Below are 17,072 nucleotides of genomic sequence, written 5' to 3' on the forward strand. Positions count from 1 at the left end.
TTTAAGGGTCAAAGAATTTTCTTAACAATGCAATATTTTTATTGAACATGATTACAAACAAAACAATCCAAACGAGAAAATGTAAGGCCTAATTAATAATAAAACAGTTTATGATAGACATGAACCAGAGAACTTTCATAAATTTCGGAACACTTTTCTGCGTCATCCGACAGATATTAACATATATTTCATCCAGAAATTCATTTAACAAAGCGAAACGACAAGCCATGGCAAGGTTTAAGCGTCGGAAAGGAATTGAATTATGTGCAACTGCCAAAACGGACCCTAAGCAATTTTGGTCAACCATAAAACCTAAGACTAAATCACGCTGTGTAGTAGACAATGATGTACTGTTTAACCATTTTGAAACTATTCTTGGGGACAGCCCACCGTGGCCAGATATCTGCAACGAAGTATTAGACTTACTAAATTTTATACAAATAAGTGAATCCCACGTTGACTTTTTAGATTCTGAAATTACTGATGAAGAAGTTATTAAAGCAATACACAAATTGAAATCCGGAAAAAGTGCGGGTAACGACAAAATTATAGGTGAAATGTTCTCAGCAGGTCCACTATTTTTTGCGCCGATCTTAAAAACACTATTTAATAATGTATTTGAAAATGGGATTTTTCCTGAATTCTGGACAGAAGGTCTTGTTATTGCAGTTCCGAAAAGTGATGATTTAACGGACCCAAACAACTATAGACCTATTATATTAGTAAGTGTCTTTTTATCTAAACTATTTACGTCTATATTAACAAGTCGCTTACTGGCGTGGTCAGAAGACGAGGAAAAATTAATTGATAACCAATTTGGATTCCGACCAGGCCGTTCAACTATAGATGCAATTTTTGTTATCCATGGAATTATTACACATGTCCTGCAACATAAAATGAAACTGTTTTGTACCTTTGTGGATTTCCGTAAAGCATTTGATAAACTCAGCAGACGGATCTTATTTTATAAACTTCTACAAAATGGTGTCAGTAGCAAATTCGTTAATATGATCAAATCTATGTATTCGTCTTTCCGGCTACGAGTTAGATCTGGTGGTTTACTTTCGGACGCAATTAACAATTTACTTGGTGTGAAACTAAGGGGACACATTGTCTCCCTTATTATTTTTGTCCTTCATCAATGATATTATAGAAGATATGTCCGTAAATGCTAGTGATGACGTTGTACAACTCAACGGTTTTCTAATATACTTAATTCTTTTCGCTGATGACACTGTATTGTTTAGTAAGTCTCCCGAAATGTTACAAAAATTACTAGATAATCTATCAATCTATCAAGTTGTAAGAAATGGAACATTGAGGTAAATACAGACAAAACCAAATTTGTTGTTTTTAGAAATGGATGGCAGCCAGCTACATGTAACTTCAGTTTCATGTATGAAGGTAAAGAACTACAGATAGTGGACTCTTACGTGTATTTGGGTATGCTACTTCATTATAATGGAAAATTCTTACATACCCAAAAAAGATTATCTCAACAGGGATCAAGAGCGCTTTCGTCACTTCTGAACTCTTAAAAACATGTCAAGAATGTCTACAGTACTGTTTGATAGTATGGTTGGTTCCGTATTGAACTATGCATCTGAAATATGGGGTTTTCACCGTGCAAATGATATAGAGCAAATACACAACCGTTTCTGTAGATTTGTTTTAAAACTAGGTAAAAATGTTCCTTTAAGTTTTTTATGTGGTGAACTAGGTCATTTGCCTATGTATGTCTCAAGAAAACAAATTATTTTGAAATATTGGCTTTATATTATTATAAATAAGCCACCTATTGTTTATGATGTTTATCAACTTTTATTAGAAGATGCAAACAATGGTAAAAAGAACTGGGCGTCTAGTGTTCGTGATTTATTGTTTAATCTTGGTATGAACATGGAAGTAATATTTACATAACGTAAGAACACACTTTAAAAATTACTTGCAATTAAAAGTAAAAAAACAACTTACTTAAAAAAAAAACAATATTGACAGATGACACCAAAAAGAAGTACTCCGCATTTATAGAAAGCTTGTTCGAATTTAATTATATACTAATAAATAAATCATGTCCTTTCAGACTAAAGGTTGTTGTACTTTGGTGTGTTTACCATTTGTCGGGATCTATTGGAACTGTGTTAAACAAAGATAATCCACTCAATTTTAAGTGTGTACACATAACGCTCGAAAAACACAATTAACAAACATTTTTTTTTTGGAAAAGAGGACCCATGACGGCAAATCCTTTAGACACGTTAACTAATCAATATTGATATATATTGTTTTAATGTTTTTTTACTATGTAGTAGATACATCACCATTTTATATCTGGCAACAATATTTCTGGTTATATAAACTATATACGAACAAAAAGAAGAAATAAAACGTTAATACGGCATGGAAAGGATTGGCCCACGAAAACATATGTAGTGCCAATAAGAGAGAGGGCCCCACCTCATTCTATAAGACTTCCTAATTTATTGAATCTCAGAATCTGAGTCAAAAACCTTTTTCGGGTACATTTAGAATATTTAAAAAAAGTTCGCATCAAAGATATCCTAAATGTACCTTAACTTTCGAATGGATGTGACAACCAATTCTTGGTAAACTACCTGAATCCCAAACTTAAACCTGTCAGAGGATGGACGGGAACTGATTCAGCCATTTTTAAAAGGGGTCCGGGGTTCCCAACACAGGATAAAGATAAAGGGTGTCCAATATATGTCCCCATGTAAATGTATTGATCGTAAAATAAAGGGGGGTCCAACTATATGTCTCGATTCAAAACCATTGATCGCCAAAAAAAGGGGGGTCCAACTATATGTCCCGATTCAAAACCATTGATCGACAAAAAAGGGGGTTCCAATCCCCCTCCCCCCATTGGATCAGCCACAGAACAGGAAAAAAAATATGTGCTTTTATACAAATGTGCACACGATTTATTTTGAGAAACTGATTGTGTAGTCATTAGAACGTCCTGTTGATCAAAACAAGGAAGCATAAAAAAAACGCAGGATAAATTACGATCAATGGTTTTGAATCGGGACATATAGTTGGACCCCCCCTATTTTTGGCGATCAATGGTTTTGAATCGGGACATATAGTTGGACCCCCCTTTATTTTACGATCAATACATTTACATTGTGCTGAAATACAAAGAATAAACGAAATAATGGTCTAGAAAATATAAGAATAAAGAAATGCAAAACCTCATATTTAATAGCGTGATATTTACTTGCGCATACAATATGGCCAAAGTTTACTTTTCTCTTTATCTACAAGTACATTTATAAATAAAATGTAACTCATTTTAACATCACAGAAAAAAAAACTTATATTGTTGGTTTGAATTACTAGTAAGACTTGTTCGTTCTTTAATTCAAATTAATCTTCAGTCATTCATTCCGGTAAAAATTTATATCATTTACCATGTTTACTACTATACAACATAAACAGTCTTACTACACCAATAGGATCATTATTACAGAGATAATTTATCAAATACTATCTGATTTTTGATACATCACCACTACAGAAGTAAACCTGTTTCTTTCTCTTTGTTGTTATTTTTTTAAAATTGAAATTGGTAACTCTATCATGTATACGGCGTCACATATTGATTGAGCCGTTCTTTCAATGTTTGACAAAAACGACAATCAGCATGGTGAATGCGGTTATTGTTGTCACATAAATGGGGTATCTTAAAATTAACGTGAACGGTTTAATGCTGAGCGTCGGCGCTGTTATAATGAGCCATGAACTAGTTAGTGCGGATTCGTAATTTTTCAGTTCTGAACCGAATTGTTGAAATGAGATATTTTACTGTAACAGTTTCATCCATTCGACGTTGCATAGTAATGGGTGGACTCATTGTAAAGGTGTCAATATTTTCGACGCTGCTTTCAATGGATTTAACATTTTGATATTGCTCTGTTTTTACACTACTCATACTTTATACTCCATTGAGTATTTTATATAAAAAAAATAGAAGTAAAGGCTAACTTTTTTTATTATTGGTTCAAAATTATGAAATTCATAGTCTGAGTTCGTTTATATCATAAATTAACATACATGGAGAAGAAAAAATATTTATTTGTAGAAATGATTCTTTAAGAATTATTTTCTGAAGATTTATAGAAGTCAAACGGACTATATAAGTCTTTAATCGAGGCAAGGTTGTATGCAAAATTTTAGCAAAATCTCAGACAAAGCCCGTTTACTGTTCCTTGACCTTAAACGACCGATTTAAATGTTGTTGTGCATGACAAAACGTATCGTTTTAAAAATCCTTCCAAATTAGTTTACTTTTGTTTTCGCCGTTGGAAATTAGTTTATTATCTAATTTCAACAAGTCTCGGTTTTCGTAAAAAGCTAACTCTGGATTTAAAATATCAGTATTGTCACAAACGACACTGTACTTCAATTCGCACTCCTATAATTTAAACTTTAATGTATCGAAATTATCCTCAGGCTACGTGTAAACAATATTGTAAATATTAAACAGATTGATCCGGGTTTTCTCTTAAAAAAAACTGTCCACGTGGTTTATTTTTTTTTTCATTCATTCATTCATTCTATTTTTTGTCCCCTTAAATTTTTTATCTATTTCACCTGCAAATATATATTCAATAGGGAATAACCTGTAGGTGTTTTATTGGCATTACTTTTGAATGAGAAAATATTTACATAAATGATATATACCCGTTTATATAAATAACGAGACATAGTTTTGCTTGGGGTATAAACCGGATCAAATCTAAATAAAACCGGATCATATATCATTTCTGTAATTGTTATATAGTTTCAACTTTGTTGCACAATCTTGCGTAAGGATGGTAATTATTGAATAGGACCGCCACAACGCCACAAGGATGTTAAAAAACATTTCAACGTGTAGACCAATTTTACCTGCGTAAATCGATCATTTAGTGTAGACCAAGATATGAGGCTCGAGCTTAGAACTGAATTACCGGAAGAATTTTGATATCAGTTTTTTGAAAATTTACCAGGAAGGATATATTTGAAATTTTATTTCCAGCAATGAAATGAAGTTGTTTATTTTATCTCTACACCTATTTAATCTTTTGACAGGTATGTATTGTTTATCATTATAGATAACTTAAAACAGTTTCCTTATATAATGATGATATTTAAAGACGACAAGGCGATACACATTTGTTCGTATTAAACTACAAAACTATTTATTGATTTTTTTTATTTAGTAGGTTATTATCAACATTGCCATATATAGGTAAATGTATACATATAAAAATATATAGTCACATGCTATCTCAATGCCAAATTTTATCAGTTATAAAAATTATTCAAAGTCATGTGGATGATAAAGTCAGTAGGTTTCAATTCGTAATAAAAGCTCATAAAGTTATACGGTTAACTGCTCTAAGACGACAACAAAAAATCTACAATCACCTATGCTAATAGAAAAGAAAGGGTGTGGGGTATCCATCCATTACACTAAATTACTAATGTAAAGCAAAAACTTGAGGAGCAGGCTTTTATTTCTGTTTTTCGTCTCAAAGTCATAGACAGGCCTTCGATATCTATGTCATTTTTAGCTTATGCCATCACTTGGCGTCCGTCGTCGTCCGTCGTCTGTCGTCGTCTGTCGTCGTAAACTATTTCAAGAATCTTCTCCTCTGAAACTACTAGGCCAAATACTTCCAAACTTTAACTGAATGTTCCTTAGGGTATCTAGTTTATAAATTGTATCCGAAGTTTTGATCTATCAACAAACATGGTCGCCATTGCTAAAAATAGAACATAGGGGTCAAATGCCGTTTTTGGCTTATAACTCAAAAACTGAAGCATTTAGAGCAAATCTGACAGGGGGTAAAATTAATTATCAGGTCAAGATCTATCAGCCCTGAAATTTTCAGATGAATCGGACAACCCGTTGTTGGGTTGCTGCCCCTGAATTGGAAATTTTAAGGAAATTTTGCCGTTTTTGGTTATTATCATGAATATTATTATAGGTAGAGATAAACTGTAAACAGCACAAATGTTCAGCAAAGTAAGACCTAAAAATAAGTCAACATGACTGAAATCGTCAGTTGACCCCTTTAGGAGTTATTGCCCTTTATAGTCAATTTTTAACCATTTTTCATAAATCTTAGTTATCTGTTACAAAATTTTCTCTGAAACTACTGGGCCAAATTGAACTAAACTTGGCCACAACCATCATTGTGGTATCTAGCTTGAAAATTGTGTCCGGTGACCTGGCCAACCAACCAAAATGGCCGCCGTTACTTAAAATAGAACATAGGGGTCAAATGCAGTTTTTGGCTTATATCTCAAAAACTAAAGCATTTAAAGCAAATCTGACAGGGGGTAAACATGTTCATTAGGTCAAGATCTATCAGCCCTGAAATTTTCAGATGAATCGGACAACCCGTTGTTGGGTTGCTGCCCCTGAATTGGAAATTTTAAGGAAATTTTGCTGTTTTTGGTTATTATCATGAATATTATTATAGGTAGAGATAAACTGTAAACAGCAAAAATGTTCAGCAAAGTAAGACCTAAAAATAAGTCGACTGAAATCGTCAATTGACCCCTTAAGGGGTTATTGTCCTTTAATGACAATTTTTCACAATTTGTTCATCATATTTGCTAACTTTAAAAAATTTTCTCCTCTAAAACTACTCAACCAAATTCAACCAAACTTCATTTGAATGATCAGTAGGGTGTATAAAATAAAGTTTGTGTTTTATTTTCTATTTCGTCAAAAAAAACATGGCCGAAGGCATTGTTTACCAGGTGAGCGATTCAGGCTCTTGAGAGCCTCTTGTTTATTTTAATGTCTAAAGTATATGTTAAGTTTCAATTCCTTGTTGCTTACATCGAGCCCCCTCTATTCACCCTTTTCGACTCAAAAATTGTTTTCCCTTTCCGTCAGATGGCATCATGCATATACATAGTATATTGTTCGGCAAATATAAAATCAAATGCAACCTTATTTGTTGACGTAACATCTATTTTTAATTTTTGAATATTCATTTCTTCAAGGGTAAACATGTGATGTTGATTTCGTATAACGTAGTTGTATTACTGGGGGTTTGGTATTACTGGGGGTTAGGTGGTCCGATTGAACGGTGTTTACAGAATAGAAATGAATGACACGAAAAAAATTAACAGAGAAAAGTGGGCACAATATATAAAGAATAGAGTAGGAATAATAGGGTACAAAGGTATAAAGAATTACTGTGAAAATAAAAGAATTAGGTTATACAAAACGGATTTCAGAAATGAACGAGGTGCAGAAAAAAAGAAATCATTAAACTACTTGAAAATTTACTGTTACAATCATTTTCTATAAGCGTTAATTTTAAAGTTAAAAAAAAATCCCATATAAAATAAAGAATACAAAAATTAAGGACCCCCCTCTTTTTTAAACAGACCCTAATTTCTGTTTCACAGTCAATTTTCCGTGTATTAGTTATGAAGGATAAAACAGAAACAAATATATTGAAATTTAATTGTGTTAAGGAAATGGATTAACATTGTCAATTAACAAATGTTTCCTTGATACACATGTGTCAACCATGTTTATAAATCTAGAAACAACTTCATTTATGTTTTGAGATTCCAAACAGAAATACATTCCACAGACGACGATACAGTAATAGAATTTAACTACATGTATTCATAAATGAACAAAAGCACATTGAAATGTGTGTAATATTTCAACGAGACAGCAACGAAACAATACCATGAATCTGAGCAGACATGAAGTGTCTAATATGCGGATTATTATATGTAAGAGAAACATCTGTCGTGGACGAATGAACGGATATATGCAACCACTGACTGGGATTTATACATATACAAATAAGAAGATGTGGTATAATTGCCAACGAGACAACTGTCCACCAGAGACCGACGACTTAGGAGTTACCAACTATCATGGATAACAGTACGGCAATGTAAAAAAAAAAGTAAAATCACAAAAATACTGAACTCCGAGGAAAAAGTAAAAAAGGAAAGTCCGTAATCAAATGGCAAAAACAAAAGCTCAAGCACATTAAACGAATGTAAAACAACTGTCACATTCCTGACTTGGTACAGACATTTTCTAATGTAGAAAATGGTGGAATGAACCTGGTTGTATAGCTAGCTAAACCTCTCACTTGTATTACAGTCGCATCTAATTCCATTTTATTGACAACTACGCGTGAACAAAACAAATCAACGTTGACAAAAACTCATACCGCATAGTCAGACATAAAAGGCGCCAAAATGACTGTAAAACAATTCAAACGGATTACAGTAACTATTTGATGTTAAAAAAAAAATTCTACTTTAGTCTGAACCGAGCAGAATTTTATGACCAGTATAGACTTGACTCATAGTTGAAGGACGTACAGTGACCTATAGTCGTTAATTTATGTGTAAGTTGGTCTCTTATTGATCATGGCAATCATACCACATCGTCTTATTTTATAAGAAAGGGGGAATTAGGGTTCTAAGTCAATGAAACAACATTAATAAAAAAGAACTAAAAAAAATCTACACACTCACTTTGTACAAACCTTTAACGCATTATTCATATAAAATGTGATGTACTCAATGCTACTTATCAAAATAACGAATTATCATACATTTCTTATTTGACAGATTTTCAAATTTTTTTAAAGGTTTGGATCTTTACTTAATTGAAAGAATTATACTAGCCTTTTAATAGTAAGGCGATTTTGGTGCCTTCTGATTTTGATTGCTATCATTTTCTATTTCAGAAACATATTGTGTTCATGATGGGACAACAACAACAGGGACACAGAAACCACCAACACCGAATCCAACACCGAACCCAACACCGTCGAAAGCAACAGTTCCAATCGATGTTAATTCTTCTTCAAATGAAAGCCACTCTTTTAACACTGGTGTAACATCAATGCAAATTCAACCGTCAAATACCGAAACGGCGAATATAATACCAACATCTGTTTTAGACACAGCCAATTCTTCTTTACCCTCACCCACATCTTTGTCTCTTTTGCCTTCATATACAGTTTTATTTACCTCTTTGTCGATTGATATCGATAGTAGCTTGTCATCACTAAGCACAAACATTACAGGTTCCTCCTCAATAAAACTTAGTACAGCAAATATATCGTCAAAATCAAAATCTGCAACAGTATCGACGATATCAGCGATATCGAATTCAATTGCTGCGTCAGCGATGTCAGAGTCAATGAATGTATCATCGATATCGAAATATGTGATGTCATCTGAAATAGTAGCCACAAGTTCGTCGGAAACAGTGTCGATGACATCGGAGTTAGTGTCGTCTTCAACAGCTAGTGCAGTCACCCAAAGCGTGGTAGTAAATTGTACAGTCACTGGCAAATGCAAACATAAAAATCAAAAAACAAAATCAAAGAGTCCAGGACCAACCGTTATTGTAGTGTTGGTAGTATTGGCAGTTTTATTCGCTGCAGTTGGATTTGTCTGCGTTAAAAGGTAAGTCAACAATATCAATTGTTGTTAATTTGTTAAAGTACAAGTAACCTCTTGCATAATTACACGAGATTGTCTGAAGTAGACATTAGTTTACCCATATAAATGTCGTTTTCGAAAAAGATCCGCTGTGAAATATATGAACAATTCTTTGGTTTCGAGCTTTGGTTAGTTGGTTTTTAACCCTGCATAGTCGTCTATAGTTTGCCTTACTGTGCCAGTGTGTTGAAATTGTTAGTCTTAATAATTTAGTATAGTCGTCAAGTCTAATTTTTCATGAACTCAAGAAAACAGTGAGGATGAAGTTATAATAAAAACACGCGGGAGCACACAATGAAGCCCTTGTGAAATATAGAATACGGTACTATTCGTTGGCAGAAATCAATGAATTAAAGTAATATCACAAATAGATGTCCATAAAACAACATATGTAGTAAGACACAGTGACAAAATTATTCGGAAATATTCACAGTATAAATTTCAAAAGCATACTACCGTACAGCTCATAGACTCACCACAATATGTATACATGATATAGCGTACATCCTAGGCATGTTATATTTATCACTACTTATGTCACGGTATAGATTTAAGAAGATGTGGTATGAGTGCCAATGAGACAACGTATAATGGTTTGTGTTCTTGTCTTGTTTCGATCTGATAATTTTATTGGATATTATATTTTCATATCGTTGTAAACATAAAGGACAATTCCTTTCTTGCTACATTGCAAAAAGTCCTTTTCTAGGTGTCTCGGGAAAATTAAATCCTCTGACAATTATACCTTTGAAAAAAACTTTATGAAACTACTTTCAAGGCTTGATGTTCGGATATTGGTGAACCTGTCCTTGCAGTCATACAAGTTTCCTGTACGACTAAAATCCTCAAACTCAGAAATTAACCAATCTAAATATTGGGTTTTGAGTTTCAAGCACACATTTTGTACCCCGAAATACTGAGTTAAGTTTTATGACCGAGTACCCATAATTTTCGTTCCATGTATTGAGTTCTATCTACCTCTTTTCAGAAGAAAAAAATGCGGACGATTCGGACTTGCTCCTGCTACACGTGCTGAATATAAAAGATTTACCGACGACGACGAAGAGAGGACCAACATAAGTATGATGTAATCAACTACCATTAATCCAAAAGTAGTGCTTTGTGAAATTATTCCGTGATAATTTCTGAGACAGTGTATCCCGTCCGCTTTTAGTTTATAAACTAGAATAATCAATTCAATCTTATTGACTTTAGTTGTCAATATCAGATTGAAACAGTATATATAGGCCCACTAACAATGAGGGCTAGAGACTTCTTTGATAAATATTAGCCTCATCTAAAACAAACCGTCATAGTATATCGTAGTATATATAGATCTCACCTAGTATATACCCAATTTGCACAAATGTTGCATCCGACTATGGATTTTAAGTTTAGCATGAGGACACTTTAGGATTCATCGTTACACGATCGTTGGTCGTTTGGAGGTCGCTTTAAATATATTTTTACTATAATCCAGTATGGATTCAAATTATAGAAAAGAAACATCTACAAAATATATAAACACAGAATGTCACGTTTGTATGTTTCTTAGATAAACGTAGGTTAATGAAGAATGTCAAATAGGTGCAATTTGGGTATGCTCACGTTAGCTTCGTATATAGTCTTCATCCTTCTTTGCTAGTCGTTACTTAAGTGCAAGTGTTACTATGAGCAGTGATGGAGAACCAAATGGATGAAAAGTCTTTTCAAAAACCACAAAACCGATTGAGGTGTTATCTTGTGCAAATGTTCTTTTTGAAGTTAGAGCCCACCTGCAGTGCAGTGAAGTTAAAAGATGGTTGCCATCGTAGAAATTGTAGTTTAGTGCATATTGCTTACCTTTGTCGTGCATTGAAACTGCATGCATGATTTTGAAAAGTTATTCATAGATTGGAGTTATATAATTTATCATGGATTATGAAATCTCAATTTTGGTGTAGATTGCCACAACAGCCGACATTAGACCATTTGGAAAAGTCAGCTCAATTTTCAAAACATAGGCAACTTAGTAATTTTGGTAATGGACAAGCCGTCTCCATGAAACATAGTTGCAAATAATGCTATAATACTAACTCATCTATTTAGTAAGTGCATATACTCAGCGCTTTATATTATCTTCATTTGGATCATGAGAAAGTTGCCACTGTAGTGATTGTGAGAAGTCAAGACTTTAAAAGTTTCGGTAGTGTATAATATTATGTTCATACTTGCTCGTGTATAACATTTACAAAAACATTGCTCAAGTTGATATATATATATGTATGCATAGTCAAACAATACTTGTTTATTGTTCGCTCTTTGAATTCGTTCGTCAGATGGATTCATATTAGTAAATACAATCATGAATTGTAAAAAATAAATCTCATTAATTATTTTGCACTTATCTCGCGAATCTTCTATAAATTTACAATGAAAAAAAAATGACGAATTAAAATTATTATCTGCTGATCCCCTCAACATTTGAACAGTGAGATCTTAAATTAAGAAAAAATAACAGTGATGACTTTTTAATACCAGAGTAATCTTTCTTTTACCAATAAAGTCTTAAATAAAATAGAAAAGTCAAACTGATTATATTCGTTTGAGACCTATGTTCTACAATGGATACAGCAGTCTTTTCAGAAGTGCATACGTTAGAACAGGAACATATATATATATATATTAGATATACTGTTCCGAGGTTAGAATAAGATCATTGTTCTTATAATTTTAATTCAATGTAGTATACTTTCTCGTAAAGAACATTTGGGAATGTGAATTCAATGATTCTTATAGAATAGATTACACAAATGTTTGCTTATGTTATTATTAGTAAAACTAGTTGAGTAATGTCAAATGATAGTTTAGGTGAATCTTATACTGACGAATATAAGGTTTTGAAAAATAACTGCATTACAATAGTTTACTGAAGATTATTATTATTTAAAGAAAGCCTAACCACGACTGATTTTGTCAAACATCCGAATTCTGTCAGAATTCTAATGCCGACATTTTTTTCTTTCTAATATATATTTTAATGGGGGAAAATAATAACAAGGGGTTTACTGTGGCTTTCTATATGTGTCAGACCACCAATTACTCCCTCAAATTTATGTCTGTTCTGTTCACGCATCGTTGTAAATATAATGGAATTTGATGCGACTGTCATGCAAGTGAGAGGTTTAGCGCTATAAAACCAGGTTCAATCCACCAGTTTTCTACATTTGAAAATGCCTGTACCAAGTCAGAAATATGTCAGTTGTACATTCATTCGATGTGTTTTATCATTTGATTTTGCCATTTGGTTGGGGACTTTCCATTTTGAATTTTCTTCGGGAGTTCAGTATTTTTGTGATTTTAATATTTTCTTATAAGATTTAAAATATGGGTTGAAAATTCATTGGCACGTAGAAAGGTGATCTACATGTACAATTCGGGATAAACCTGGTTTCTTAGAAGTTAAACTTAATTAGGTTAAAATATTTAGAAAGCTGTGAATGAAAATTGCAAAATTTTGTTTAACAGATAGGGATTTTAAATTGGTCAGTGGTCTGACACAGTATACTGTATTAGAATACGTTTTTTTTTATGTAATGCACATATTTTTTTCTTGCCGGTGATATTGTGTATTTTGTTATCGATGCTACAGTTACTATAAAGTGTACTGATTTTATTGTGTGTGTTCTATATGCCTTTTTGATCATCCACTTACTGAGACACTAAAAAGGGGGGATGGGTGAGATCGCAAGAGACTTGTTTAACTCCTCTTTACATATACATGTGCCGCATAACCTCGTCAGTGGTTGTCTTTAGATGCTTTTATTTAGAGATTTTTAATGCTGTTCAAAAAAACTTTAATATTTTCTGTTTATTTAATTCACAACTTTGTAAGACCTGCATGGACGATTATAACTTTTTATTTTGTCAGATATTTTGATTTTATATTCATTTGTTTCTTTGCTGATGTTTAATCTACTCCTCGTAATGCTTTATTAGTGGGTCTCATTTGGGTCTAAGCGTGACGCGGAATTGCCATTTTTTGTAAGCGTGACACGTGAAAGTCAAATTATTGTGCCGTGAAAACGGGAAATGAAGTGTAGCGGGCACGGGAAATTACAAAAAAAATGAGAATTGCTTACGTACATGTACATAGTGTAAGAGGGATACTGGAATCTGAACCCCCAATGAGACCCCCCTTATTAGTTGATTAAATTCGATTCAAAAGTTAACTTTTGTTCCAAAGATTAAGATTTTTCAGTCATTAGAACCTTGGAGGATAATAACTAACGTGTATATTGTGTTCACGATCAGAACTGATATTTGCTATTGAAACTTCCGGGTTGGCGATAAAATTTAAGCAACAATATCTCTCTTTAACATCATTTTATATACAAACATAGTCATTCAGACGTATCTTTGCATAATTCATTCCCTATTTCAATACTATGACAAATTAAAAAAAAATAATGAATATTTCTTTACATCATACGACCACAAAAAGTGAAAATTTTCTTTTAAATGTTTATAAAGATGTGCATATTTGAGTACAAAATTATATATCACATTAAAAGATAAAATAAGACAGGTCAGGTCATTCCTTCCGTATACCAAATCAAATCTAGGAAAATTTGAACGTCGACTAAAATAATAATGGGTAGGTATATGGTTATACATTTCTGTTGCATATATTTGACATGTCGAAGTTTGTGCATTTTATGGATTGGAATTTCTGTCTATGTTAAGATGTTACCTTATTTATCGTTATGTTTTTTTTACATTTTATTGACACACATGACCCTGTTATCGGCTGTCGTTAATGCACCCTGTAATCGGCTATCGTTAATGCACCCTGTAATCGGCTATCGTAAATGTAACCTGTAATCGGCTATCGTTATTGCACCCTGTAATAATCGGCTATCGTTGATGCACCTTGTAATCGGCGGCTATCGTTAATGCACCTTGTAATCGGCTATTGTTGATGCACCCTGCAATCGGCTATCGTTAATGCACCTTGAAATCGGCCATCCTTAATGCACCTTGTAATCGACTATCATTAATGCACCTTGTAATCGGCTATTGTTAATGCACCTTGTAATCGGCTATCGTTAATGCACCCTTTAATCGGCTATTGTTAATGACCCTGCAATCGGCTATCGTTAATGACCCTGTAATTGACTATCGTTAATGCACCCTGTATTAGGCTATCGTTAATGCACCCTGTATTCGGCTATCGTTAATGCACCCTGTAATCGGCTATCGTTAATGACCCTGTAATCGGTTATAGTTAATGCACCCTGTAATCGGCTATCGTTAATGTACCCTGTAATCGTTAATGACCCTGTAATCGATTATCGATGATGCCCCTGTAATCGGTTATCGTTAATGCACCCTGTATTCGGCCATCGTTTATACACTATGTATTCGGCTATCGTTAATGCACCCTGTCATCGGCTATCGTAAATGCACCCTGTAATCGATTATCGTTAATGGCCCTGTAATCGGTTATCGTTAATGCACCCTGTATTCGGCCATCGTTTATGCACCATGTATTCGGCTATCGTTAATGACCCTGTAATCGATTATCGTTAATGACTCTGTAATTGGCTATCGTTAATGCACCCTGTAATCGATTATCGTTAATGCACCCTTTAATCGGCTATCGTTCATGCACCCTGTAATCGATTATCGTTAATGCACCCTTTAATCGGCTATCGTAAATGACCCTTTAATCGGCTACCGTTAATGACCCTGTAATCGATTATCGTTAATGACCCTGTAATTGGATATCGTTAATGCACCCTGTAACTGTCTATCGTTAATGCACCCTGTAATCAGCTATCGTTAATGCATCCTGTAAATGTCTATCGTTAATGCACCCTGTAATCGTTTCTGTCTATGTTAAGATGTTACCTTATTTATCGTTATGTTTTTTTACATTTTATTGACACACATGACCCTGCTATCGGCTGTCGTTAATGCACCCTGTAATCGGCTATCGTTAATTCACCCTGTAATCGGCTATCGTAAGTGTAACCTGTAATCAGCTATCGTTATTGCACCCTGTAATAATCGGCTATCGTTAATGCACCTTGTAATCGGGGGCTATCGTTAATGCACCTTGTAATCGGCTATTGTTGATGCACCCTGTAATCGGCTATCGTAAATGCACCTTGTAATCGGCCATCGTTAATGCACCTTGTAATCGACTATCATTAATGCACCTTGTAATCGGCTATTGTTAATGCACCCTGTAATCGGCTATCGTTAATGCACCCTTTAATCGGCTATCGTTTATGACCCTGCAATCGTTTATCGTTAATGACCCTGTAATTGGCTATCGTTAATGCACCCTGTATTAGGCTATCGTTAATGCACCCTGTATTCGGCTATCGTTAATGCACCCTGTAATCGGCTATCGTTAATGACCCTGTAATCGGTTATTGTTAATGCACCCTGTAATCGGCTATCGTTAATGCACCCTGTAATCGGCTATCGTTAATGCACCCTGTAATCGTAAATGACCCTGTAATCGATTATCGTTGATGCCCCTGTAATCAGTTATCGTTAATGCACCCTGTATTCGGCCATCGTTTATGCACTATGTATTTGGCTATCGTTAATGCACCCTGTCATCGGCTATCGCTAATGCACCCTGTAATCGATTATCGTTAATGGCCCTGTAATCGGTTATCGTTAATGCAACCTGTATTCGGCCATCGTTTATGCACCATGTATTCGGCTATCGTTAATGACCCTGTAATCGATTATCGTTAATGACTCTGTAATTGGCTATCGTTAATGCACCCTGTAATCGATTATCGTTAATGTACCCTCTAATCGGCTATCGTTCATGCACCCTGTAATCGATTATCGTTAATGCACCCTTTAATCGGCTATCGTTAATTACCCTTTTATCGGCTATCGTTAATGACCCTGTAATCGATTATCGTTAATGACCCTGTAATTGGATATCGTTAATGCACCCTGTAATCGATTATCGTTAATGGACCCTTTAATCGGCTATCGGTAATGACTCTGTAATCGATTATCGTCAATACACCCTGTAACTGTCTATCGTTAATGCACCCTGTAATCGGCTATCGTTAATGCATCCTGTAACTGTCTATCGTTAATGCACCCTGTAATCGGCTATTGTTTATGCCCCATTTTAGGGGTCGATCTTTTTTCGTTGTCTAAATATGTAGAAATTCGGGGTTCATGACACTATTTGGAATTTGAGGGGTTTAAAATTAAACATCTGAAGGATTGAAACATGCCTATAACTTACATATAGGGTTTTGACAAGGGAACCATCCATCCTTCCTTTTCATATATTAGATTGAATGGCCATATAGCGATTGGAAACGTAGACAAACATCTACTGTATGCGACCACTAGCCAAGCACAATTGCTATTGTGTCTACTACAAAACCGAAAGAAGGTAATATATAGGGTTGTGTGAAAGCAATTTGACAAATAAAAAAACATAATTGTTCGTGTTCACAAAAATCTACAAAAAAAACCAGTAAAAACGTTTAAGTGACATAAAAGCCGAAAACTAAACACACAAACTG

At 34.1% G+C, this 17,072-nt stretch overlaps 1 protein-coding gene across 1 annotated transcript; it reads left to right on the top strand.

Annotated features, from left to right (window-relative positions):
• Window positions 1-4,738: 4,738 nt before the first annotated feature.
• LOC139489807 (uncharacterized) lies at window positions 4,739-12,060 on the top strand. Its single transcript, XM_071276654.1, has 3 exons — window positions 4,739-5,094; window positions 8,754-9,480; window positions 10,505-12,060. The coding sequence occupies exons 1-3, from the start codon at window positions 5,049-5,051 to the stop codon at window positions 10,605-10,607; spliced, it is 876 nt and encodes a 291-aa protein (XP_071132755.1). The 5' UTR covers window positions 4,739-5,048; the 3' UTR covers window positions 10,608-12,060.
• The last annotated feature ends 5,012 nt before the right edge of the window (window positions 12,061-17,072 follow it).

This window comes from Mytilus edulis, chromosome 9, assembly GCF_963676685.1.
Source record: "Mytilus edulis chromosome 9, xbMytEdul2.2, whole genome shotgun sequence".
Taxonomy (NCBI): domain Eukaryota; kingdom Metazoa; phylum Mollusca; class Bivalvia; order Mytilida; family Mytilidae; genus Mytilus; species Mytilus edulis.

Coding starts and splice junctions, on each gene's coding strand:
- LOC139489807 (XM_071276654.1), top strand. CDS start 5,049: ATGAAGTTGTTTATTTTATCTCTACACCTATTTAATCTTTTGACAG. Junction 5,095..8,753: donor CCTATTTAATCTTTTGACAG/GTATGTATTGTT, acceptor TTTCTATTTCAG/AAACATATTGTGTTCATGAT. Junction 9,481..10,504: donor GGATTTGTCTGCGTTAAAAG/GTAAGTCAACAA, acceptor ACCTCTTTTCAG/AAGAAAAAAATGCGGACGAT.